This window comes from Dipodomys spectabilis, unplaced genomic scaffold (assembly GCF_019054845.1).
Source record: "Dipodomys spectabilis isolate Male_0828 unplaced genomic scaffold, ASM1905484v1 ptg000173l, whole genome shotgun sequence".
Lineage (NCBI taxonomy): Eukaryota > Metazoa > Chordata > Mammalia > Rodentia > Heteromyidae > Dipodomys > Dipodomys spectabilis.
The window spans coordinates 8777419-8804184 of record NW_024870850.1 but is presented as its reverse complement, the minus strand read 5'-3'; the positions used below and the strand labels follow the sequence as shown (position 1 = coordinate 8804184).

The 26766-nt window shown below is 41.6% G+C and overlaps 1 protein-coding gene across 1 annotated transcript; it reads right to left on the bottom strand.

Moving 5' to 3' along the window:
• Positions 1–887: 887 nt before the first annotated feature.
• On the bottom strand, positions 888–26417 carry LOC122119606 (vomeronasal type-2 receptor 116-like). Its single transcript, XM_042693616.1, has 8 exons — positions 26351–26417; positions 14434–14504; positions 13954–14075; positions 8594–8882; positions 7407–8216; positions 4978–5205; positions 3863–3986; positions 888–1807 (listed from the first exon to the last, which is right to left on the bottom strand). The coding sequence occupies exons 1-8, from the start codon at positions 26415–26417 to the stop codon at positions 888–890; spliced, it is 2631 nt and encodes an 876-aa protein (XP_042549550.1).
• Between the last annotated feature and the right edge of the window lie 349 nt (positions 26418–26766).

Below are 26766 nucleotides of genomic sequence, written 5' to 3'. Positions count from 1 at the left end.
CACCTCTGCAAAAAAGGCATCGGACGGGCCTGGTCGTCACTGGGGAAGGCGCCCCTCAGGCGAAGACCAGTGCAAGGTCCTTTCATTAATGTTTTAGACAGAGGCCCAACCTCTACTCTTACCTGTCGCTTAATAAAACAAAAAGGGGGAGCTGTGGAGAGCTGCGGGAGCCGACCAAAGATGGCGCGGCCGCATGGCACGGCCAAGCCAAAGATGGCGCTGGCTTCCGCCTTCCGCCTTCCCGATGGCGAGTGCTCTCTGTGAAAAACAACTCCTTATATGGCTATGGCTTGGCTGCTGGCTTGCTTCCGTGTTTGCGACCCTATTGGTATATGCCACGTGGCACCTCGGGATTGGCCATCCAGGAGGCTTATAACCGGAGTGCGGGTGCGGGGAGAGAGAGAAGCTAATAATCAAGGTTCCTGAATAAACTGCTTTGAGAAGAATCCCGGGTCGTGTCTTCCTTGCTGGTCGAGATGGACGCGACACAGTTAGGTCAGAGAATGGACTTGAGTTACCATAATGAAAACATGGGAATGTTCAACTTCCTATACTAGTAGCTTAGCAATATAGTGATATTCAAGCAGTGATATATGATAGGTAGAAAGAATAATTGAGACAGGAAAGAGAAAGGAAAAAGCACAGTAGATAATGTACTCATTAGGAAGTATGATAGTATAAAGGACAGATTACTCTGGAGGAATCACAAAATATCCGTTAGAATGCAAATGTAGGAGGACTTGTTGGGAATGTGCTATGTCTCTAACATAACCAGAGAAATGAATAAGAGAAACTTGTTTGTTCAAAGAAGTCCTCACATTAAACTAAGATGTGATACAGATTGCTCTCAGAGCTTCTAAACATTCTAGGCAACATCTATGTTTATCTTAACATTTGTTTCTTCCAGAACCTGATCTCTCCCTGAACCTGGAGAAAGAATTTCTCTCAGGTCTTATCAGGATGATGTAGCACTTGGGGGCAAAGATGCAACCTAGGAGACCTGCACTGGAGGCCAAAATGGAGAAGACCTCCATGGCCACCATGGCCTTCCCCTTGGTGCTGTGGTAGACAGGCAGGAAGGTGAGCCACACACTGCAGAACACCAGCATGCTGAAGGTCAGGAACTTGGCCTCATTAAAGGTGTCAGGCAGGTTTCTGGCCAGAAAAGCCACGGTGAAGCTGGCCAGGGCCAGAGAGCCCAGGTATCCCAGGACACAGTAGAAGGCAGTGAGGGAGCCCATGTTGCATAAGATGATGATGTACCCATGTTCAGATTGTGCATCTTTGTCCACAAAGGGAGGAGCGATTTGCAGCCAGAGGCCACAGAGGGTCACCTGGATGAGAGTGCAGATGGGGATGAGGAGGTTAGGAAGCCAGAACAGCAGCCACTGTCGCGTGCTTCTCCCTGGAGCAGTGAGTGTGAAGGCCAGAACTACAGTGATGGTCTTGGCCAGGACCGTGGAGACAGCCACAGTGAAGACCACTGCGAATATGGTGTGCTGCAGGATGCAGGAGGCTGTGTGGGGACGGCCAAGGAAGAGTAAGGAGCAGAGGAAGCAGCAGATGAGGGAGATGAGCAGGATGTAGCTGAGGGCCCAGTTATTGGCCTTGACAATGGGGGTGTCTTGGTGCTTGATAAACACCCCAAGAACAGCTGCTGTGAGTGCAGAGCAGCAAAGAGCTGTGCAAGCCAGAGCCATACCCAAGGGGTCTTCATAAGCCAGGAAGCCCTCAGTTTTCATCAGGCAGTGATTTCTCTGCATGTTGGCAAACTGATGATCTGCACACTTGACACACTGCTCCATGTCTGGTGAGGTGTGAGAATCACTATTAGTTTGTGGTCAGTATTTGTCTTTCTTCTCAACCCCCTTCATTCAAATAGCTAGCTCATTTTCCCTGATTCACCAGTTGACCTGTATTGACTTCAATATCAATAGAGTAACTCTCTATATCAAAATGCTTTAGCATCTAATCTCTTTCTCACATTTATTCTTCTTTCCCTCCTCTCTTTCCGTTTTTATGTTTTTCTTTTTTCTTTTCTTTTCTTTCCTTCCTTCCTTCCTTCCTTTCTTTCTCTCTTTCTTCCTCTCCTTCCTTCCTCCTTCCTTCCCTCCTTCCTATCCTCTCTCCCTCCATCCCTCCCGCCCTCCTTCACTTCTTCCTTCTCTAGTTCCTTCCTTCCTTACATCTGTCTATCTTTCGTCCAGTGCTTGAACTTTGGCCATGGGATGTTTTCCAGAGTATTCATGCTCAAAACTACCACTCTACCACTTGAGCCAAAGCTCCAATTACAGCTTTTTGGGTGCTTATTGGTGACAAAGAATCTTACTGAGTTTCCTGTACATCATTACATTGAAGCTCCATCTTCAAATCTCAACTGCCTGAATCACTTGGATTACAGGTGTAATATATAATTACCAGCATTATGTGCTGCATTCTTGACAGGTCATATCACTCTGGCTCTCTGCTACTCATTCAAGACATAATGGAGAATAGAGAATCAGCCCAACCACTTCACTTTGTACAAGAGGGTCTAATCCAAACCTCAATCTCCTCATTACACCAAACACAAACTTCTTGAGCATTTGATCTGTGTCAAGAACAGTGCTCCTCCACTGATATGATAAGGTCTGGGAAAGATCAGCTGGAGGAGGGAGAAGAGAAATGAAATGGAGATGATAAACTACTTCTGAATCTTTTATATTTGAAGAACTGCTAGTCAGCCTAGCGCCAGTGTCAGACATGGAGTGACCATAACAAAGCCCCTTGTATTATTAGTGCATGCTAAATAGAAAATAAAATTTAATTAGAAATGAGCAGCAATAGGCACTTAGAAATGAAAGGCTGTGTTACATCCACAATTCCATGATGATTTGCATATCATTTCATAGATCAACAACTGGTCCTTGATATTTTCTTTTTTTCAGTGTTTAGCTCTTATTTTCTCCATTTCTCCCTTGTTTATTAAATATGTTTTTATTGTAAAGATACTGTACAAAGTGGTTACAGTTATATGATTAAGGTAATGAGTACTTTTCCTATCGAGCATTGTTCTCCCTTTTTTGTTTTTCTATTGTAAAAATACTGTACAGAGTAGTTACAGTTACATGAGTAAGGTAAAGTGTACATTTCTTATCTAGCATTGTTGCCTCCTCCTTTGTTTTTCCCTTACCATCCCCTCCTTGTCCACCTCCCCAAGAACTCCCCCGACAATGCCAAAGTTGTAAAGTTCTTTTTCAATATAGTGTCTTGTACATCTACTGGTTAAAATGGGTCAAGCTGTATCCATATTTAAGCAGTTTGTTTTTTCCTTGCCCTCCCCAAATTAGGAAAATATATATACAACATTCAGGGCACCAGAATCCAATACATTGAAAACAGGGGTTTAACAATGGGGGTGGAACATACCAAAGAAACAAAAAATCACATGGTCATTATAAATACATTAAAAAAGAAAGAAAAAACCACTAGTGTTCCTATCTTGGTGTTCATTTCGCTTAACATCAACTTATATGGTCATAAGTACATAACTTTCGACCTTGTCTGCTTCCCCTAGACATATAGTAGTTATTACAAATAATGGAAACCATGGGTTCTTTAAATAGAAAAAATGCGATTGAGGAGAGGGGAATATGGGTATTCTCAAGATGAAGCCTGTAATAGATTAGAAAATACAATCAGAGACATAATGGAGGTGCAGTGGGTGTTTCTTCTAAGGAGAAGTATGGTTAACGGTAGCCCTGGAACTCTGCATGAGGGTGCATGTGTGTTTCTGCCATGTTACTGTAGATCACTCCACTGGCTTGCATGGACTGAAGATTAGGAAGGACAGATGGGGAATTTCTCTAACTAACAGACTCACCTGTCACATTAGAAATCTCATTCTCTGGGCAAGGAGTGCAATCAAAACAACAGGTAGCATTTCCCTCCAGAGAGGTCTTTCTGAATCCAGGACCACAGCTCTCACTGCACACAGACTGAGGAGTCTGAGAATATTCAGATGAAAGTTAGTGACCATTTATCCTTTTACCTGACATCTGAGATACTCCAGTGATTTAGGGGAAATGATCATCAAAACACATAATATTTATATGCATACAGAAAATGAATTTACTGAATCTTCTTACAGTTTCATCTGACATGAGCTGAAGAACATGTAGGGCCTGAACACCCAGCACTCATACTATCGGGAAGTCATGGAGCCTTGAAGTGTTGGAGTTAATTCTAGGAAATTAGGAAATGGAAGTTAATCCTGCATCCTATTCTTGAATTCAGGTGATCTGTTTACAGATGAATAAGAGCATGAGAAGAAAATCACTCTGGGAAATTTCAAACCCACGCTCTAAAGCATGGCTAATTGCTTTGGAGGTGCTGCTGTACCCAGGGCCATTCACATCTCTCTTGGCTTCCTAACTGTCATGAAGTGGGTGAATTTTTCTGGCAGATGCTCCTTTCATTACATCCTGTCTCACTATACGAAGAAGCAACAATCTATCCAACCATGGTCTGAAATCTCCAGGCAAAAGCAAAGCAAGCCCTTCTGCCTTCTCATTTGATTCCCTCAGATATTTTGTCACAGTGCTGGAATGATGATTCACAGGGGTCATTTCACTTTTATGATATTCACTATGCAAACATAGAACAACATATTGGTCCTGATATGTTCCCCTGTTCCCTCCATGAATCTGTTAGTAAGAAACTTCCAGAAACAGAAAGTTTTGAAATGTACACCACTGAGCCATAGTTTCATTGAAGAAACTTTAAAACAGGATAAGCTTATTGCTCATTTATATATAGATCATGCCATTATGGTTAGAAACGACTGACCCTGGGGGAGAAATAAGGATGTGGTGACATTGCCTACAAGCATTGTGATCATAACCTGACTTAGGGAATTGTAAGCTCTTCCTACAACTACTTCCTAATAACAATACATTTTTTTTAAAGGAGAGAGTACCAAAAGTAGATATGACCCACCTTGGTAATTCCTATGGGCCACTCTATCAGATTTTCAAACAAAATCAGTTGTTGATCATGTGGCCTAGATGGAGAAAACTTGCCAACTTTCACCTTTTGTCCCAGACCTTCTGGAAAATTCCAAAAGCTCTTAATGTCATACTCTGCCTCCAATTTCCTTTCCTCATTCAAAACCACTTGATCTCCAACAGGATTGGTAAATTGGATCTTCTTCAAAAAGGGATGCAGCTAAAAGGGACACATTACAGTATGGTGAAGTGCTTCCCAGTGTTATCACAGAACCCCAGAACAATGTATTACTCTTCATTCCCTTCCCCTTATTCACACACCACAGGAATCCAACCAACTGTATCAAATGCAGGCCCACAGCAGACTAAAGTGTTACCAAGTTCTAAAACCTGAGTATCCAGAATGGGATGCAGAAACTCAATTTCAAGGGAATGAAACTGCAGCCATAACTAACCAAATAATGAATTATCATATGATAGACCTCAACGGACTCTCTAAATTGCATTCCAATCACTTATTTTGTGATTCTGATAAGAGAATCAGTCTGAAATATGGGTATATAATAAACTAAGTAGTATCATAGAATATTTGTGACAACTATGAAAGATTACCTTAATCAAGACTTAGTTCACTGCATGTGCGTGTATATGTGTGTGTGTGTGTGTGTGTGTGTGTGTGTCTGTGTCTGTGTGTCTGTGTGTGTCTGTGTCTATGTGTGTATGCCTTCCCTGTGGTGGGACCTCACAGCTTAGGCACTCAACTCTTTTTTTTTTTCTGTTCTTTCCAAAGTAATCATTCTGTCCATTGAGCCACAGCTCTCCCTCTGTCTTTTTGGTAGTTAATTGTAGTCATGAGTGAGCCACAGGTGTGAGCCGCTTGTGTCTCGGCAATATTAGGTTTCCAAGAACCAGTCACCGTTAGAGAAGATCTTCACTAGCCATACAATGGACAAGTATATCTAAAATATACTTGGAACTCAAAAATTAAATACCTCAACAACAAATCCTCAAAGAAACAACTGCCCAATAAATAAGTGGGCTAAAGATTTAAAGAGAAGCTTCTCTGAAGAGGAAAGAAGGATGGCCAATAGACACATGAAGAAATGCTCACCTCCCTATCACTAAAATGAATGTAAATCAAAACAACGTTGAGATACCACTTCACTCCAGTTAAAATGGCTAAAATAAAGAACTCTAATAACAACAGATGCTGGAGGCGATGTGGACAGTAGGGAACCTTACTGTATTGTTGGTGGGAGTGCAAACATGTTTAACCACTTTGGAAAGTAGAATGGAGGTTCCTCAAAAGACTCTACATAGATCTCCCCTATGACCCAGCAATCCCACTTTTGGGCATTAACCCAAATGTTTACAAACAAGATCACTCTAAAGCTACTAGCATGACTATGTTTATTGCAGCATTATTTACTATAGCTAAGATGTGGAACCAACCCAGATGCCCCTCAGTAGATGAATGGATCAAGAAAATGTGTTATATATACAAAACGGAACTCTATGCCTCCATCAGAAAGAATGACATTGCCCAATTTGTTAGGAAATGGAAAGGCTTGGTAAAAATTATATTAAGTGAAATAAGCCAGGCCCAAAGATACATGGGTTCCATGGTTTCCCTAATTAGCAATACCTAATATATGTATGAGTCAAGCAGAAAAGGTCAGATAAGGTGATGTTAGGGAAATGAACACTAAGATATGTATTCAAACGTTTTTTTCTTTCATGTGATTGTTTCTATCACATTTTTAAGATTATTTCTTTGTTGCTTTGTATGTCCCTCCCCCACAGTATAACCCCTGCTTTCACTGTATTTGATGTTAGTATATTTTTTGGAGAGGAAGGGGAAAAACAATCATTTAAATAGGGATACAGGTGGACCCATTGCAACAATGAGATGTACAAGTCGTTATGTCGAAAACGAACTTCACAGCTTTGGTTTGGGGGCGGGAAGGATAGGATAGGGAAGACAGGGGGGTGGTCGATGGGAAGGGATGGGAAGGGGAAACAAAGGAGGAGGCTACAATGATTGGTAATAAATGTACTCATTATCTTGCCCATGTTATTGTAACCCCTCTGTACAGTATTTTCACAATAAAAAAAACTAGTCACCCTTCATCGGTTATTATAAAAAGGTGAAAGGAGAATTTGAATATATCCTATTGAAAAGGGGATGGCTTTTTCCACACATAGTGAGGATGGGGACAGAAGACACAGCACTTCCTTGTCATGGATGCAGTGTTCTTCAAGAATATTGTCTTCACAGCTCTACTGTCACTTCATGGAGAGCACAACAGACTTTCTTGTATTTGCCAAAATTGTGCCAGACAACCTAGTAGCATCTGCTATGAAAGCTTATATAGAAGTTCTGCATGCCTAGAGTAGGTCACCTAAAAGCAAAGCCATTACCTGTGAAGACAGAAATGCTGTGAGTTGCCCATTGTGCACTCTTGGCTCTTCCATGAAATGAAGAAACATCTGGTGGAGGGCATGAGCCACAGCATACACAGCATTGTAGATGTTGTAACTCTCATCTGACATGGTCATGTCAAAAATGTGCCTCAGCAACCAATGCAGTGTGGCATTGTATGAACAGTGCCCCAAGTCTCTGCAGTCAGACTTAATCAGTAGGCTATAAACAGACTGAATCCATGACCTGAGAAGGGAGTTATTTGCTGAGTTCTTGGAGAAGGCCTCTGTCAGAATAAAATTGGTGAACTCAGCAGTGTTTCTATGATGGTGAGAGAAGATAAGAGGTGCATGGAAAGAGTCAATCAGAAAATGCCTTTTAGCAATAGTCACATCATCATAGGGTGAGTTCATGACCCAGACTTTGCCTGTAATTACAAAGTGCCTAAATTTAAGAATGAAGCCCAGTAGAAATTTACTGTCCGCATAAATGATAATCACATTGGTTGATAAGTCCATTAGCTGTCGCTGCATCGATAGATCATTTGAGTAATCTGAAAGGACACTGTAAGTGATCATGTTCTCAAAGGCAAAGCAGACTCTACTCTTGCCCATCTCTTCTCTCAATTCTGAGAGGAACCACACATTATAGTTTTCTTCAGTGATGAATAGTCCCACCCAGTTCCAGCTGAAATGAAGCATCAAGGAGACCATGGCCAGGGCTAGACCTGAGTCCTTGGCAGCCATCTGATACACAGTCCCAAACTTTCCATGGTCACTCAGGAGAGGATCAAAAGCCCCAAAGGTGAACTACAGGGAACAAATGGAAACAGCATCAGGAAGAGGATGGTCATAGGCAAATCTCAGTCCTGATGTGAAAGACACAACTGGTAGTACAGTGGTGGGAAAAAAGCTTGCTTTTCCCATTTGCAGGTCATCTCCCATGTTCTGAACTCTTTGTAGACATGTACAGATAAGGCTCAGAACTTTGGGTCATCCTTTCCTCTCTTAACAACCCTCCTTTTATTTGCAGCAATGAAAACGTGTATGTCCCACCCACTTTTGGAGGCTTCTCCCTGTGAGATTATGCATTTGGAAGGGTTTGTGATACCACTTCCTCTTCAGCCTGTTGAGGACAGAGTCACTGTGGATATGGCTTCACATCTGCCCACCCCTCCCAGCCTCACCTGTGGAAGTTTGTAGAGGTCTAGCAGTGTCCCTATTGGGAAGAATGTGCTTGAGATACCTGTGAGTGCCGCTATAGCTTTGCTGTCTCTTCTGCAGGTGTAATTAGGGATGTTTTTATTCCTCCCAGACAGCCAGGTGAGTGGATCCTCTAACAGATCAGTACCTGAGTAATGTACAGTATAGATCTCAAACCCCAGAGTCATGTTGGGTAGCAGATGGGGATTCTTGTTGATCTCTTCCACAGCCAGCAGCAGGGTGAGAAGCAATTGGTATTTCTTTAAGTTGATCCTGCACAGAAATCACAAAATTTGGGTAGGTATACAAGTATTACAAATGATTAACTGCAAATCTCATGACTTTGTTGAATCAAATGTTGATTTCTACACACAGTAATATGTATAGATCCAACGGGATGGCATTCTAATTTGGAGTCTAAGAAAAGTTCTTAGAATTCGGAGAGTTCCTGAACAGGTCTTGATCAGCATACATGAGATGACTATTCTTTTGAGATTGTAGAAGAGAGAGGGAGGGGGGAAGGAGCAAGCTGGCTTTTCCTCTCTGCCCTGTATGGATATGTGAAAAACACTGCTGTCTGCTGTGACATAGGAGCAGGCCCAGCTCACATGCCAAATCATTTAGTACCTTAAATTAGCTGTGCATATGGAAAAACTCTTAAGAAATACAATTCCAATTGGGAGTAGATTGTTCACCTGAGTTCAAGCAGTATGAGCAGAGAGGCAGGGCCTGCTGTGTTAGGAGTAAATAGGAAAGCAGGCTGCTTTGTTTCTGTGCTCGCTTGCCACATATTTGCCAATGGTGCATCCTTCTGCAAAGAAGTGAATCTTGCCTTGTGAGGAAAGTAAAGAAATCACAGAAGTACAATTAATGGCATGTGATAGAGGCACATTAAGCTGACTCAGAGAATGTCATCATTCAAGGGTATTCCCCAGAAGCAGAGCAGGATGGCAGCCTAGAAAGCTAGAACATAAAGATTGCCTCACTCTACAAAGAACAGATGAGAGTCAGGGAGTGTGGACTGGAGGATACTTCTCTAGTCAAACAAACAACAGCAAAGGATGTGTGAGAAAAGGGGGAAGACACCATCTCCCTGTTCCTCCCCATTACCAGCCTTAGTTGCTCATTATTTGTAGAAACCCTCTGACATTGCAGGGAGGGAGAGAATTAAAGTTAAATCTCAGCACCATCCCCATACACTCAGACCAGTGGTGGGCAAGTGCTTATAGTCTCTACTTTTGGGTACAGACCTTAAATTGTGCCTCTGGAACTAGTTTAGGACAGAGAAGGAAGACACTGCCACAACCTCCCTCCTCCAATCTTGTGAACGACAACAGGTATGGGTACAACCTCCTAGTGACCAGGGCAGAAGATTGGGTCAGAGTTTTTCTTAGAACTCTTTGTCAGGCCTGTCATGAATGACCAATAATCCAGAATAAACTGGAGGCACTCTTTGGTGCTAGCACCACATCTTCCATTAGAATCTTTCAGGAGGTTTTGGAAGGTCGCTGAGGCAGAACCAAATGCCTTCTGCATCAGTTTCCACCATGGGTGGAGTAGGCTGACATCTGTCTTCCTACTTAACCTGGTGAAGGCACTGTGGCTATGTGACTCTTTTGTCATCTGGCTCAGTCCAGTCTCGTTGCACAGTGAATAATTTCAGGGAACACTGACCTAGAAGGACAGTGCTCAAGATGGCACCAGGCAGAAACTGAAGTCGCTCTAGGAATCCAGTGTGCATTTGTCTATAGCCGCATAAGCTAGAGTGTAGCTGAAGGGTAGCCACATGACAGTTTGGGCTTTGGGGATGCTAGATAGCCTGTGTAGATGGTGCTGTTCACCAAGATGGTCCTGTGGCTTGCTTTTTTTTTGTTGTTGTTGGTTGTGGGGTTTGAACTCTCGGCCTGGTGTCTGACTTCAGCTTAAGACTAGCTCTCTAGCACTTGAGGCACAGCGCCTCAAGTGGCTTTCTTTTGTTTTACTGGAGATAAAAGTCTCACAGACTTTTCTGCCTGGGCTGGCATTGAACCCCTGTCCTCAGTTCTCAGCCTCCTAAGTAGCTAGAATTCTAGGCATCAGCCACCTATGCCCAGCTGTGGCTTCCTTTACAAAACTTACCATGCTGCTGTAGCATTGCATGGTTTTCCATCCCAATTATAATAGGTAAGACAGGGAAGTAAGATGGTGATATTGTCCTACAGCTTAGTGTGGGCTAGGTAATAGCATTAGAACTGTGCCATGACCTTATAGCGAGGACAGCCTCTGGCAGACTCTGTAATCACTCAAAACCTGAGAGAGTCATCTACCACCAGACAATCTGAATTCTATATTAGCTATCACTAATTGTGTATGGTTGTGGGCATCTTGGCTCATGAGTACACCTCTACCACATTCAACCTGAGTCAATCTTAGTTCTCACCCAGCACTGTATTGGTCTTGATAGCAGTGGACTGAGGATGCTGTACTCAGGCAGGATAGACTAAGGAAAATGAGGCCTGGTTAATGCAAGCTCAAAGCTTGTCCATCTACTTCCCTTAATTTTAAGGGAATGAAGTCATTTAGGGGAAAATAGAGAAGAATAGATTAGTAAAAAATGAGGTATGGGAAACTCACAGCAAACAGAGAGCTATTCATCCATCTACATAACTTAAGATTAAGGGACCAAAGTCATTGAGCACAAAAAGAAGCTGGATAAAGTAAGGAAAAAAATGAGTCCTAGAGAAGGCAACTCAACACATGTGATTTAGAAACAGGGCCACCATCTTTACTTTAAAGAGAGGCAACAGGTTGCATTGCTTCCTGAAAGATGCATTTCTCATCATATGAATTAGCAGTTGTCTTGTAGGGCAAATGCCTTCCCCCCAAGATGCTTCCCCAAAACTTAAGCAACATCCTACCCCAAATATAGACAACAGCACACCTTCCTTCCCTCAAGGATAATTATCTGTAAAGAATGGCCAAAACATACAGAAACTCAGAAAGTGAAACACTAGGTGTGATTAGAGCAAAGATGACAAACCTATGTTTGTGTATCTTTGAAGTCAGACCTCCTGCATTTACCATCTGAATACCTATGGCAGCCCAAGAGCTGTGTGTCTCTCCTCAGAGTGTGTCTTTGCCTTTCTGTTTCCTGTTTGTCTACCTACTTGTTTGTTTGCTGCCTTACTCAAGAAAGCTCTGCCACATTTTCTTCCTGTTGTGACTTGTCTAGAATTTCTTCTACTGCAATCAAAGTCCAGGATCCCAAGTGCCTACTTTTAGAGGGAAACTTCATTAACCATTAACTGTCATCTGTTTTGGTGATCCTGCTGTTTGGTATTCCAGGTGTAGTAGAGTTCTGGTGGCCACAGATGTGTCTAACGCCTGTTCCAGCACACAGATCTTGCTATTGTAAGGCAGAATCCATGCACAAGGCCATTCCCTGTGGATGAGGCATATGGGCCCCCTGTGCACCCAGAAGAAGGCATATTTGGACCCATGACTCATTGGGGTTCTCGTGAGGTTGTTACAACCACAGACTATTTGTCACTAAAATTGCCTTTGGTTTTCTCTGGTACTGAAGTGGTTTATTGCCTCACAGCTGACTTCTCACAGGTCCTTGGCTCCCACTAGTGTTGACATTGTGGAAGTCACTACAGACTCAGGAACACTGACGCCGGCCTGGAATTTCTGGAAAGACAGGCACAAAGCCAGACCAGTCAGACTGTTATAATTTGGAGACATTTCAAAGGCCAGATGGTATCACATGCCAATATGAATCAAGAATGTTCCAGAACAATGAATTCTCCTAGCATTCAATATAATCATTTTAGGGAAATTCTCATAGAGAGAATCTCAACTCTCATGGATGTTTGCTGATGTCATTGTGTACAATGTAACTGAGGCTTGACATTTAGAATGTCAGTAATACTAAACATGAATTGGGAACTGGTGGCTCAGACCTGCAATTATAACTACTAAGGAGGATGATATAGGAGAATTATGTTTTGTAGTCACTTTGGGCAGTAATGTCTGTGACAAATTTTATGTGCAAGCAACTCCATGGAAACTGGTGCAGAGCTGTAGGTCAAGTGGTAGAGTGCAAGTCATAGCAGAAAAAATGCTAAGGGACAGCCATCAGGACTTGAGATGATGCATGAGTACCAGAGTGTATGTGAACTTGCACACACAGACACACAGACACACAGACACACAGACACAGACACACACACACACACACACACACACACACACACACACACACACACAGCTCAATTAGAGAATAGACAGAGAAGAGGATAGCTGTGACATCTCCCTCCTCACATGGGTTACCTTTCTAATGCTGGGTTTACACATGAGCCCCATCTTTCTCACTCACCTCCTCACCACATTAATTTGGATTCAATATCTCTCATAAATCTCTCATGGAATAAAGTATTCCTCTCCTGAACAAACCCCATACAGGGTGTTTCCACACAACTTGTCTGAGAAGATTCATCCATGACTTCCCTAGTTTACAGAGAATTCTATAGATCTGACAGTAGTGAGCTTACCTGGGTCAAATGCATGAATGAAAGTGTGTACAAAACATATGAAAAAGCCAGGTACCTTTGCTCATGCCTGTCATCCTATCTACTCAGGAGGCTGAGATCTGAGGATCAGGGTTCAAAGCCAGCCAGGGCAGAAGAGTCCATGAGACTCTTATCTGCAATAAACCACTAGAAAATTGGAAATGGCACTGTGACACCAGCAATCGTGCACTTGTCTTAAGCTGAATAGCACAGGGACAGCATCCAAGCCTAGAATTCAAGACCCATTACTGACAATATATATGAAAAAAAACATTCAAATCTAGTTTAGGAAGTAATGAGCAGGGAAAAATAAATAAGTCTAGAAACATGTTAGAAAACAAGGAATGGAAACAGAGTTTCTGGGAATGACATAGGAGACAGGCCAAGACATGGATAGCAGGACAGAAGCTTACTTACATTAGTTAAGGGGAAAAAATCAAATCTGTCATGCATCTCTTATTACTGATCTGTCCAGCAGCTCCCCATTCCCACAGCTTTGCTGACATGAAATAACCCCAGAAGTAGAAAGTGCATGTCTATCCTAAGAAACATTGCCCTGAAGGCGGTCCAAACATTGGTCCTGTTTTGAAAAGTATAAAGAACAGAATGGATTGAAGATTCCCTGGTCTTTGCCCTATGGATGGGGACATTGCACTTTAGTGTCTTTGTATGCACTCTTGGTCACCCCAGTGACCCTGAGTAACAGTGATGAGTGGAGGAGTCACAGTGATGGTGGGGTGGTCGGACATCTCTGGAAGGGGAGTGGAATGGAAGACAGACAGAAAACTCTGTACCCTTGGAAGAAAGAAAAATATTCATCGGAAACACCTGAAATGAAGTAGAGCTGTTGTAGTGAGGGCAGTGTAGAAGATGCAGAGCACATCAGTGATTGTGTCCAAACTTTCCCCACCTCTGACTGTAACACAAAGAGAAAATTCAAAATTTAAGACAATCCAAGAAATCACTTACTGAATATTCTGTTGCTGCAGGGTAGGGTCATCCAAGCCTTGAACGACCAATTCCCAAGAATAGAGGGAGTAAAATCCAGCAATGACCACATCTCCCCTGCTGCATGCCACAGATTTCTCTGTGCAAATGCGTCTGCCATCTTCAGAGAAAGTGATCAGGAGAGGATGCTGGAGGAGAAGCAGTGTCAGAGCCACAGGGAACATTGCTGCTGCTTTGACATGGAGCTGTGATTCTGTATGCAGACTGTGCCTGCAGCGTCAGGGTGGTGTCTAAATGGATCTTCAGTTTTTGTGGCTTCTTGTTACCTGGAAGACCTCCACTGTCCTAGAGGAATACAGAGCCCGTTCTGCCCTCTGGCTCTGCATCTGGGGCCCAGCTTCAAGGTCAAAACAGAAGTTAGAAAACATGTGAACAATCTTCCTCTCCACATCGTCAAGACCATGATTTCATCCAAGACTCTAGATAATGAAACTCCAGGGATGGATTCCTCTCTTGTTGAGTTGTTCACACACTTGTGTGAAAGCAAAACGTTGAAAAGAAAAAAAAGCACAACCAATCAAGGGTCACTAGGGATGATGGGAATTGATGACAGCAGTGGATGCCATGTGAAGATCAAATGATCATAAAGCACCATGGCCAGCAAAGGCCCAGTCAGAGTTATTGGAGCACTGTCAAAGATGATAATTGGGAGGCTCAAAACCTAGGGAAAAGGGAGACACAGAAGTTTGGTGAAATGACCCATTAGGTTTCTATACCAACTGCACATGCACCAGAATCCAGAAGAGCTTAATGTATTTATTTACTGCTGCTGGTGTTACCAACAGTGTCCTGGAATTCTACCATTACAGACCAGTACTTCAAGGTCAATGCACATATCCAATAAGAAATTTGTGCTGTGAACCTTGAACTTCTTCAGTGCTTGCATGTTGTTGACCATCATTCTGTACCTATCAATATATTGGCAGTCCATTGTTAGAGAGAGATGTTCTATGATCTATGACTTTCTGGGAATGTAGCAGGCCTGCATACTTAGGATCCTGGTAGCTGTGGGTGTATGGATGGGTCTTGCTCTGCTGTGTCCACATCATGTCCTGAGTGCTCCGGGAATTCTTGTTCCCACTTGGACAGCTGTGTGGTGCCAGCACCCAGGCCCAGAGTTCAAGACCCGAGACTGACAAAAAAATAACAGCATCAATGATATTATTCAGAACTTCCTATTTTTGTCAAGCTATGATCTCTGTCTTCTGTGTTGTTATTTCTATTTCATATCCTTCATCTTTCTGTACTTCACAGTGAATTTCCAGCTTGGCCACCTAAAGAAATGAAAATGAGCTGATGTTCTTATGGGTTTTGTTTATTTGGTGCTGGTTCTGATAATTGAAGCCAGGGTCTGGGTGTTGTTTCTGAGCATTGTTTTTGTGTAAAGTGAGTGCTCTGCCACTTGAACCACCTATACATTCTGACTTTTGTTGGTTTACTGGAGATAAAAGACTCATGAACTTTCCTTCCCAGGATGGCTTGGAACCATCATCCTCACATATCAGCTCTCTGAGGAGCTAAGCTTACAGGCCTAAGGCACTGGTACTCAGCTAAGTGTGAGCAATTTTAATGTAACTTGTGACTGTTTAAACACAAACTGTTACAACTGTGTTTGCATTGGGCTCGCTGCTCAGGGCAAAAGACATGAGATCAGAATCATTCTGGTACGTTGTCCTCTTTGACAAAGTAAACATTCATTTTATTTTGCTGAGAATCCAGGAACAGGTGCCTTATATCTTAGACTTTTTCCTTAGAAATGACTTTATACTAACTTCCTTTACTATTGGAGTATGATGATTGTATAAGGGCAACTACCTATTCATTATTAGCCCCAAATTGTAAGTTTATACTCAATAAAGGGCAAAAAGTTATTGGATTTGAAGTTTCCTTTTCTCTAGTGGGTAACTGATCAGAGACTTCATAAAGTTTGATGTAGACATTTGATATGTCAGTCTAACACCCATTCACTTTATTTATTTAGGCTGTTTTGGTTCTCCTTGAAGCTTTATTGTAGTAAAATTCATCAACTCCCCTGTGTTGAATACATAGTTGTCCAACAATAGCAGCCATTACATAAGTACCTACAGAACAGTGAGCACTCTTTTCTTTGAGTCATTGTAAATGGAATAATCTGTTGGGCTTCCAGACATTTCTATCTTTGTGCAGATACTTTTCTGTTTTTCAGGAATGGCCCAGCAGAATTAGAGACAACACTGTGTGTGTTTCTGTCATGCATGTGTGGGTGACATCACTCCACTGAGCCACAGCTACAGCATTGAATGATGTCAAGATCTCTGCACTCAGAGATATGGGCCTGCTTGTCCGTTAGACTCCTGACTGTATAACGCAGTGGTGGCCTGACAATACTCCCACTTCAGGCTCCTCAACACTTTTGATGTCTTAAGGGACTCTTCTGAATCATTCTTGTTCTCATAGAATTGTAAAGAACACTGAAAGACATGGAGTCTGGCGTATCAAATGTTTTTGTCCTCTCTTTCGGGATCTTTTTCTCTTCTTATAAGTGATTCCATTTCTCTATCCCGAACAGTACATTAAAAAAAGGAGAGAATGAAGATGTATAAATGACCCACCTTGGTAATTCCCATGGGTCACTCTATCAGATTTTCAAACAAAATCAGTTGTTGGCCATGTGGCCTAGTTGGAGAAACCTGGTGAACTTTCACCCTTTGTCCCAGACTTTCTGGAAAATTCTAAAAGCTCATAATGTCACACTCTGCCTCCAATTTCCTTTCTTCATTCAAAACCACTTGGTGTCCAACAGGATTGGTAAATTAGATCTTCTTCAAAAAGGGATGCAGCTAAAAGGGACACATTACAGTATGGTGAAGTGCTTCCCAGAGTTATCACAGAATCCCAGAACAATGGATACACAGAGATTATCCTTCATTCCCACCACATGATTCACACACACCACAGGAATCCAATCAACTCTATCAAATGCAGGTATACGGTGGAATAACTTGTTAAGAAGTTTCTAAAACCTGGTTATCCAAAATGGAATGGAGATACTCAATTTCAAGGGACTGAAACCCCAGCCACATCCAACCAAATATCATTATTTGGTTAGAATTTATATTAGAATTCATTTCTAATATGACAGACTTCTATCACCTCTTTATAATGAATTCTTATCACTTATTTTATGATTGTGATCAGAGAGTCAGTCTGAAAAATAGATAAACAATAAACTAAGTAAATTATAAAATATTTATGACAACTATGAAAGATTAAAGAAGACTTAGTTCATTGTGTGTGTGTGTGTGTGTGTGTGTGTGTGTGTGTGTGTGCCTACCTTGTGCCTCAACCACAGGGCCAAGGCACTCAACTTAAGGTGTTTTTCTTTTTCTTTCAAAATAAGCATTCTATCCATTGAGCCACAATTCCACCTCTTTCTATTTGGTTTTTAATTGTAGTCAGGAGTAAACCACAGGTGTGAGCAACTTGTGTCCAGACAATCTTAGCTTTTCAAGAACCAGTCTCCCTTGATCAGTTATTTTAAAAAGGTACAAGGAGTATTTGGATATATGCTATTGAAAGGGGATAGTTATTCCCCACAGAATGAGGATTGAGACAGAAGACACAGCATTTCCTTGTCATGGATGCAGCGATCTTCAAACCATTGTCTTCATAGTTCTACAGTCATTTCATGGTCAGCATTATAGGCCCAGTGTCTCTGGTATTTTCCAAAATGGAGCCAGATGACCTAGTGCTATCTGCGATGAAACCTTCAATAGAAAGTCTACATGCCTAGAGCAGATCACCCAAAAGCAATGCCATTACCTGTGAAGAGAGAAATGCCCTTGTTTGTGCATTGTCCACTCATGGCTCTTCCATGTGATGAAGAAATATGTGGTGGAGGGCATGGGCCATGGCATACATAGCATTATAGATGTGGTAACTCTCATCTGACATGGTTATGTCAAAAATATGCCTCAGAAATAAATGAAATGTAGCATTGTATGAACAGTGCCCCAAGTCTCTGCAGTCAGACTTAATCAGTAGGCTATAAACAGACTGAATCCATGACGAGGAAGGGAAATTATCTCCTGAGTTCTTGCACAAGGTCTCTGTCAGAATAAAATTGGTGAACCCAGAGGAGTTTCTAGGATGGTGAAAGAAGATGAGAGGAGCATGGAAAGAATTAGATTTGCATATGAAGAAACTCTCAAGAAATACAATTCAGTTTGAGAGCAGATTGTCCACCTGAGTTCAACCAATATCAGCAGAGATGCAGGGCCTGCTGTGTTAGGAGTAAATAGGAAAGCAGGCTGCCTTGTGTCTGTGTTCAATTGCCACACTTTTGCCAATGAGGTACGCATCTGCAAAGAAGTAAATCTTCCCTTTTGAGGAAAGTAAAGAAAACAAAGAAGAGCTGGGAAGGTGGCTCACGGTAGAGTGCTTGCCTTGTATGTGGTCCTGGGCTCAACTCTTCAGCACACATAAGCAGAAAAAGATGGAATTGGTGCTGTGGCTCAAGTGGTAGAGTGCTATCCTTGAGCTGAAGAGCTGAGGGACAGCAACCAGGCCCAGAGTTCAGGCCCCACAACTGGCAAATAAGGAAAACAAAGAAATACAATTCATGTCATGTAGTAGAGGCACACTAAGCTGACTCAGAGAATGTCATCATTCAAGAGGATTCCCCAGAAGCAGAGCAAGATGGCAGCTGACAACAAGAGAATATAAAGATTGCACCACCCAACAAAGAACATATGAGAGTCAAGTGGTGTGGACCAGAGAGTACTTCTCTAGTAGAACAAAACAACAGGAAAGGATGTATGAGAAAAGGTGGAAGAAGTTATCACCATGTCCTCCCCATCAACAGCATTAGTAGCTCTTTATGGACAGAAACCCTCCAACATTGTAGGGAGGGAGAGAATTAAAGTTCAATCTCAGCACCATCCCTGTATCCTGGGACTAGTGCTGGGGAAGTGGTTGTAGTCTCTACCCTTGTGTCCAGACCTTTAGATTGTGCCTCTGGAACTGGTTTAGGACAGAGAAGGAAGACACTGCCACAACTTCCTTCCTCCAATCTTGTGAACAACAGCAGGTATGGGATACAACCTCCTAGTGAAGAGGGCATAAGAGTGGGTCAGGGTTTTTCTTAGAACCCTGTGTCAGGCATGTCATGTTTGGACCGAATAATCCAGAATAAACTAGAGGCATTGTTTGGTCATGGCACCCCAGCTTCCATTGGAATCTTTCAGGAGGTGTTGGAAGGTCCCTGAGGCAGAACCAAATGCCATCTGCATCAGTTTCCACCATGGGTGGAGTAGGCTGACACCTGCCTTCATGCTTAGCCTTGTAAAACCACTATTTCTGTGTGACTCTGTTAACACCTGGCTCAGTTCCAGTCTTGTTGGGCAGTGAATCATCTCAGGCACCATTGCCCTAGAAGGACTGTGCTCAAGATGGAATCAGGATGAAACTTAGGTTGCTCTAGGAATCCAGTGTGCATTGGTCTACAACAGCACAAGCTAGAGTGAGGCCTCAGTGTATCCACATGACTGTTTGGGCTTTCTGGATGGGATATTAAGCCTGAGTGCATGGCAGTATTCACTAAAGTGGTCCTGTGGCTTTTTTGTTGTTGGTTGTGGGGCTTGAACTCTAGGCCTGGGATCTGACCCTGAATCCTTCAGGTCTAGGCTAGCTCTTTTACACTTGAGCCACACAGTTCCACCACCAGTTTTCTTATGTTTTTGTGGAGATAAAAGTCTCTCAGCCTTTTCTGTCTGGACTGGCTTTCAACCCTAATCCTCCAATCTCCGCCTTCTAAGTAGCTAGGATTACAGGTGTCTGCCACCGGTGCAAAGATTGTGACTTACCTGACAAAACTTTCCATGCTGTTGTAACACATCCATGTTCTCCATCCCACTTGTCATGGGTAGGACAGGGAAGCAAGATGGTGATATTGTCCCACAGTTTAGTGTGCCCCAGGAGATAGCACCAGACTTGTGCCATGACCTCATAGCAAGGACAGCCTCTGGCAGAGCTCTGTAATCATCTCAGAACCTGGGAAAGTCATCTACCACCAGAGAATCGGAGTTCTACTCTAGCTATCACTAATTGCATATGGTTGGGGAAATCTTGGCCCATGAGCCCACCTCTACCACATACAACCTGGGAATATCTTAGGGCTCACCCAGGGCTGTCCGGTCTTTTTTTTATTGTGAAAATACTGTACAGAGGGGTTACAATTACATGGGCAAGATAATGAGTACAATTCTTATCACCCCCTGACCTCTCCCCACCAAAGTTGTAGTTTGTTTTTGACATAACGACTTGTACATCTAATTGTTGCAATTGGTCCACCTGTATCCCTAGTTAAACGATTTGTTTTTCCCCCTTCCCCTCCACAAATTATATGGACATCAAATACAGTGAAAGCAGGGGTTATACTGTGCGGGAGGGACATACAAAGCAACAAAGAAATAATCTTATAAATGTGTTAGAAACAATCGCATGAAAGAAAAAAACATTTGAATACATATCTTAGGGTTCATTTCCCCGACATCAACTTATCTGACCTTTTCTGCTTGACTCAGACATATACTAGTTATTGTAAATAAGGGAAACCATGGGACATAGGTTTGTTTGGACCTGGCTTACTTCAATTAATATAATTTTTTCCAAGCCTTTCCATTTCCTAACAAATGGGCAATGTCATTCTTTCTGGTGGATGCATAGAATTCCATTGTGTATATATACCACATTTTCTTGATCCATTCATCTACTGAAGGGCATCTGGGTTGGTTCCATATCTTAGCTATGATAAATAATGCTGCAATAAACAGAGTCGTGCTGGTTGCTTTAGTGTGGTCTTGTTTGTGAACATTTGGGTAAATGCCTAAAAGTGGGATTGCTGGGTCATAGGGGAGCTCTATGTGGAGTCTTTTGAGGAACCTCCATACTGCTTTCCAAAGTGGTTGAACAAGCTTACACTCCCACCAACAATGCAGTAAGGTTCCCTTCTGTCCACATCCCCTCCAGCATCTGTTGTTATTAGAGTTCTTGATTGTAGCCATTCTAACTGGGGTGAGGTGGGATCTTAATGTTGTTTTGATTTGCATTTCTTTTATGGCTAATGAGGTTGAGCATTTCTTCATGAGTCTATTGGCCATTCTTCTTTTCTATTCAGAGAAGTTTCTCTTTAAGTCTTTAGCCCACTTTTTTTACTGGACAGTTGTTTGTTTGAGGATTTGTTGTTGGAGGATTTAGTTTTTTGAGTTCCAAGTATATTTTAGATATGGGACCCTTGTCAGTTGTATGGCTAGTGAAGAGCTTCTCCCAATCCATGGGCATTCTATTGATCTTGTTAGCTATATCCTTTGCCATGCAGAACCTCTGCAACTTCATGCAATCCCATTTATCCAACCTTTCTTTGATTTGTTGTGTTTCTGGGTCTCTATTAAGAAAATTTCGTTTGGCCAAGATTTTGTGGAGAAGTTTTGCATCGATGTTCATCAAAGAAATGCTTCTATATTCTCTTTTTTTGATGAGTCCCTGCCTGGTTTTGAGGGTTATGATGGCTTCATAGAGTGAGTTCGGTAGTGAACTTTCTCTTTCAATTTAATTGACCAGTTGAAGGAGTATTGGTGTGAGTTCTGCTTTGAAATCCTTGTATAATTCTGCTGTAAATTTTCCGGTCCTGGGTTTTTCTTTGATGGGAGGTCTCTTGTTGCTCTTTCTATTTCAAGGCTTGATTTGTGTCTTTTTAGTTGGTTTAACTCATGCTGGTTTGGTTTTGGGCATATCGTTTTTTGCTAGGAAATTGTCCATTTCTTCCAGATTCTCAAACTTATTATCATAAAGGTTTGAGAAATATTCCATTACAATGTTCTGAATCTTGGTGGTTTCTGTGGTGATGCTTTCATTCTCATCTCTGAGTTTGTTTATGTGGGTGTGTTCTTTTTCTGATAAGATTTCTCAGGGTCTGTCAATTTTTTAACTTTTTTGAGGAACCAACTCATTGTTTTGTTGATTTTTTCTATGTTTTTTTTTTGGATTCTAATTAGTTTAATTTGATTTAATTTTAATTATTTCTTCCTGTCTACTGGATTGGGGTTTATCTTGCTGCTCTTTTTCAAGGAAGTTAAGATCTCTCATTAAATTGTTGGTTTCAGATGTCTCCAATTTGTTGATGTAGGAACTCAGAGCTATAAACTTGCCTATGAGTGCTGCTTTTGCTGTGTCCAGAGTAGTTGGTAATTTGTGGGTTCATTTTTGTTGAATATCATGAACATTTGAATTTCCTTTCTAATCTATTCCATGATCCAATGGTGATTCAACAGTGTGTTGTTCAGCCTCGATGTGTTATAGGACCTTCTTTGGTGGCTTTTGGTGTTGACTTGTAATTTTAATTCCCTTGTCTGAGAGCATGCAGGCCATAACTTCAATGTTTCTGAATTTGGATCAGTTTGCTTTTTGACCTAAAATGTAGTGTATTTTGAAAAATGTTCTGTGTGTTGCTGAGAAGAACGTTTAATCTGATGCTGCAGGGTGAAATATTCGTAGATATCTGTTAAATCTAGTTGATCTATGCAGCTGTTTAGATTTGCAGTTTCACTTTTGAGTTTTTGCTGAGTTGATCTAACTAGTGAGGAAAGTGGTGTGTTAAAGACCTCAACACTTAATGCCTTTGGATCTATGTGAGATTTGAGGGAAGGAAGTGTTTCTTGGATAAATTAGGGTGCTCTATTGTTTGGTGAATAGATATTTAGAATTGTGATATCTTCCTGAAGGAGAGATCCCTTAATTAGTATGTAGTGATCTACTTTTTCTCTTCTCACTAATTTAATTTGAAGTCTATTTTATGTGATATTAGGATTGCAACTCCCGCATGTGTATGGAGTCCTTTGCTTGGTAGATTTTATTCCAGCCTTTCACTTTCATACTATGTTTGTTTTAATCGGGAAGGTGTGACACCTGAAAGCAGTATAGAGAAGGATCTTGCTTTTTAATCCAAGTCGGCAGTCTATGTTGCTTAATTGTAGAGTTAAGTCTGTTAATGGTGAGAGTTAGGACTGAGAACTGTTTGGTAGTTCCTGCCATGTTATCCACCTTCTTAGGTGCTGTGACAACTTGGTTCTTCACATGGTTCTTGGATTCTCAGTTTGGGTGAAGTTTCTTGGCCTTTATTGTGGTCTTGTTGGTTTTCTATATGTAGGACATCTTTAAGTATCTTTTGTAGAGCTGGTTTGGTGAGGATCTGTTGTTTGAGTTTTTCTTTGCTATGGAAGGTTTTCATTTGACCTTCATTATGAAGGAGAGTTTAGCTGGGTACGGTATTCTTGGTTGATAGTTGTTTGTCTCTAGGTTGTGGTATACATCATTCTAGCCTCTTCTTGCTTTAATTGTCTCTGCTGAGAAATCTGAGGTGATTCAAATTGGTTTCCCTTTGTTTGTGATTGATCTATTCACCTTGACAGCTTTAAGAATCCTTTCCTTGAGCTGAATTGATCCTGTGCAGATTATAATGTGATGGTGGGATGTCCTGTTCAAGTCTCCTGTATTTGGGGATCTAAAAGCTTCTTGTATCTGAACAGGCCTACCTTTTTGTGTATTTGTGAAGTTCCCTGATGGGATACTGTTAAATAAATTTCCTAGACCATTAACTTCTGTCTCTAGTTGCTCCTCTACATCTATTATTCTCAGATTAAGACTTCCGATGGTGTCTACCAAATACTGAATCGATGTATCACATTTCTTGGATTTGTCTTGGATAATTGTATGCTCTCTCTCTATAATATCTTGGCTGTCTCCAATCTCTGAGATTCCATCTTCTGTATGGTCTAACCTACTGTCAAGACTTTCTACTTTTTATTTATTTCATTCCTTCTAATGGTTTGGCTTTGATGGCTTCAAATTCCTTGTTGGAGCTTTGTTTTAGATATTGTATGAACTTCTTTACTTCCTTAATTTGGTGTTCAGTGTTTATTCTCAAATCACTTAGTTGATTGTTTATGGTTTCCTTGGACTCCCATTCCTTCTGTCCAGCTCCCATTGAGCGTTCCCTTTGTGGTCTGTTTGGATTCCTTCAGCTGTCTGTTTATGGATTCCAATATACCTCTATTGATCTTTATCCATTCTTATCCTGCTCACACAATTCCTGTCTTACTCTTTGATTAGCTTCCTCATGCTCATAAGATTCATGTATTTTTCTTTGACTGTTCTCAGCCTGCTCATGCAATTCCTGTCTTTCTCTTTGGTTGTTCTCAACCTGCCATGCAATTCCTGTAGTAATCTTTGATTAGCTTCCTCATGCTCATGAAATTCCTGTATGAAATTTTGGTTAACCTGATCATGCTCGTGAAGTTCCCATATTAATCTTTGGTTGCCCTCATCTTGCTTCCTATCATGGTCACACTGAATCCTCTACACATTTCATACCTTTCATTCACCATGTTTACCAGTAGTGTTTGTAGAGCTTTTTGGGAACTCTCTTCTGGATTTTTCATTAAATGTACTGTCACCTCATTATCATGAGTGGGAGTTGAGATACCCGGACTTGCCATTTTTCTTGTCTTTCTCCGGCTTGTTCTGTCCATTTGGTAGGAAAGTAACACCAATTTTGTGCTAGAACACTATTTTAAGGCAAGCATCAACCAGAGTCCTGTAGTTTCACATTAAAATGGCTGCAGATAAAATCTAGTTCAACAGATACAATCTATTCATCATCAAACAACAATGGAATAATGGGCTAAGGATATCAAAGAAGGATTCAGATGACCAGAACTTAATAGGTTTAGGGAGAATTGTGAGGAAAAATAGGATTAGAGGAATGTGGTGAGGTAAAAGGAAAGAGTGAATTTAACCAAATCCTAATCTCAGAGAGGGAATGGATAGGACTTAATGAAATGAAAGAGATAAAAAAAAAAACAAGAAATAAGAAAAACAAACATTTAAATTTAAAAATTTAAATACTTAAAATTATGGAAGAATAAAGAAATGATAATGGTGAAGAAAGGGATAGGATGAGAGAAGGAGAGAGATAAGAAGGAAAAATGAAAAAATAAAAAATTTTAAAAATGGAATACCTAAAAATTATATTATTATAAAGAAATAATACTAGTATTAAAGAAGTTAAGCCTATGATGTTGTGAATTAAGTAATAAATTCCTGGATTAAATACGTACACAATGAGGGAAACGGTGTAAGAACCAATGACGGGTATATATTTGGGGATCAGCAGAATAGCAATTAAACACTCAAAAAAAGAAAGAATAAAGGACTAAATGGCTAAAAGAGATTTCACACACACACACCTGAAATAAAAATTATGAAAGAAAAAAATGATAAAAAACATTTTTTTCAAAAATTTATAAATTAAGTAGAAAAAAGAGTTCTTTGATTTTTTTTTGGTGGAGGGAGATCTTTTATTTCCCCCCTGTCTGTAACCAGTCTCTTGGTGGAATCTCTGGTCTGCTTGTGGTGCTTTGTTTTCCTATGGCTTGATTGGTTTCTTAAGTTTGTTAGAGCAAGCAGAAAGAAGGTGTGCCTGTCCCAGGACTTTGTCATTCTCCTCCCATTCTAGTTGAGTGGGAGGGAGTTCTGCTTTGAGTATCAGAAAAGCTGGAGATGTCTGTTTCCTCTAACTTGGAGTTGCTGTGCTGAGGCTAGGTTCTGGGTAGGATTGAGGCCTATCAGCAATCAGTAGCTTTTCTCTGAGGGGCTAGCTCCTAAGACACACATAGAGCCCAGCCTGGAGCCATTCTCAAGGTTTATGTTTACTGAGTTTCAATTCTTTGTGTTTTACACCTTCTACTGTGTAGGCTGCAGTTTGAGGGGCGGCCTCTGCCTCTGTTTACCCAGTGAAGGAAGTCACTCTTCCCGAAGTGTAGCTTCCTCTCTCTGAGTGGAGCTGAACCTGGCAAGTCAGGTCAGGTTCTTGTGACTTGTTGAATGGCTCCTATGGTTTTCTTTTAAGGCCTGCGTTGGAGCTAGCTGCTCTGGCAGGGCAGTTGTCATTAAAAAAGATGCAGATATTCTCCAGTGGTGGGGGAGGGCCTAACTTCCCACTGCTGCTCCATGAGAAGGATTGAGGTTATCTTGCTTCTACTCATGCCAGACTCCGTTCCTGGGCTGTCCCTGGTCTGCGAATAGCATGATGAACATTTCTGCTCCTTGTCAGTGCTTGCTGCTGGTGAATAGAAGCTGTTCACACACCGTGTCTGGCGCCTTTGTCCTGGATCGTCTCTGTTGATATGGTGGCAGTGGTAACTGCCGCCGTCATCGCCACTGCCACCCCTGCTGTGGCTACAGTCAAGTGCTCAGATCTGTCTTCTTGACCAGGCTGCCTGGATTTTTCCTCTCTGACCAAACTCTCTGTAATGTGATGGCACTTTTGGTATGATTCTCTAGTCTAGGACTGTTCAGTGGAACACTAAAACTGCTTTCTATGAAAGACCTTCTTTAGCCTCCAGCATCTCCTCAGCCATCTTACTCCAGAGTGATATTTTGGATTTGTACTATTGAAAAGTTGAGAGCTTATATCACACAAAGTGAGGATGAGGACAGGAGACAGAGCAATTCCTTATCACAGATGCTGTGTTCTTCAAGTCACGTCATGGAGAGCATGACGT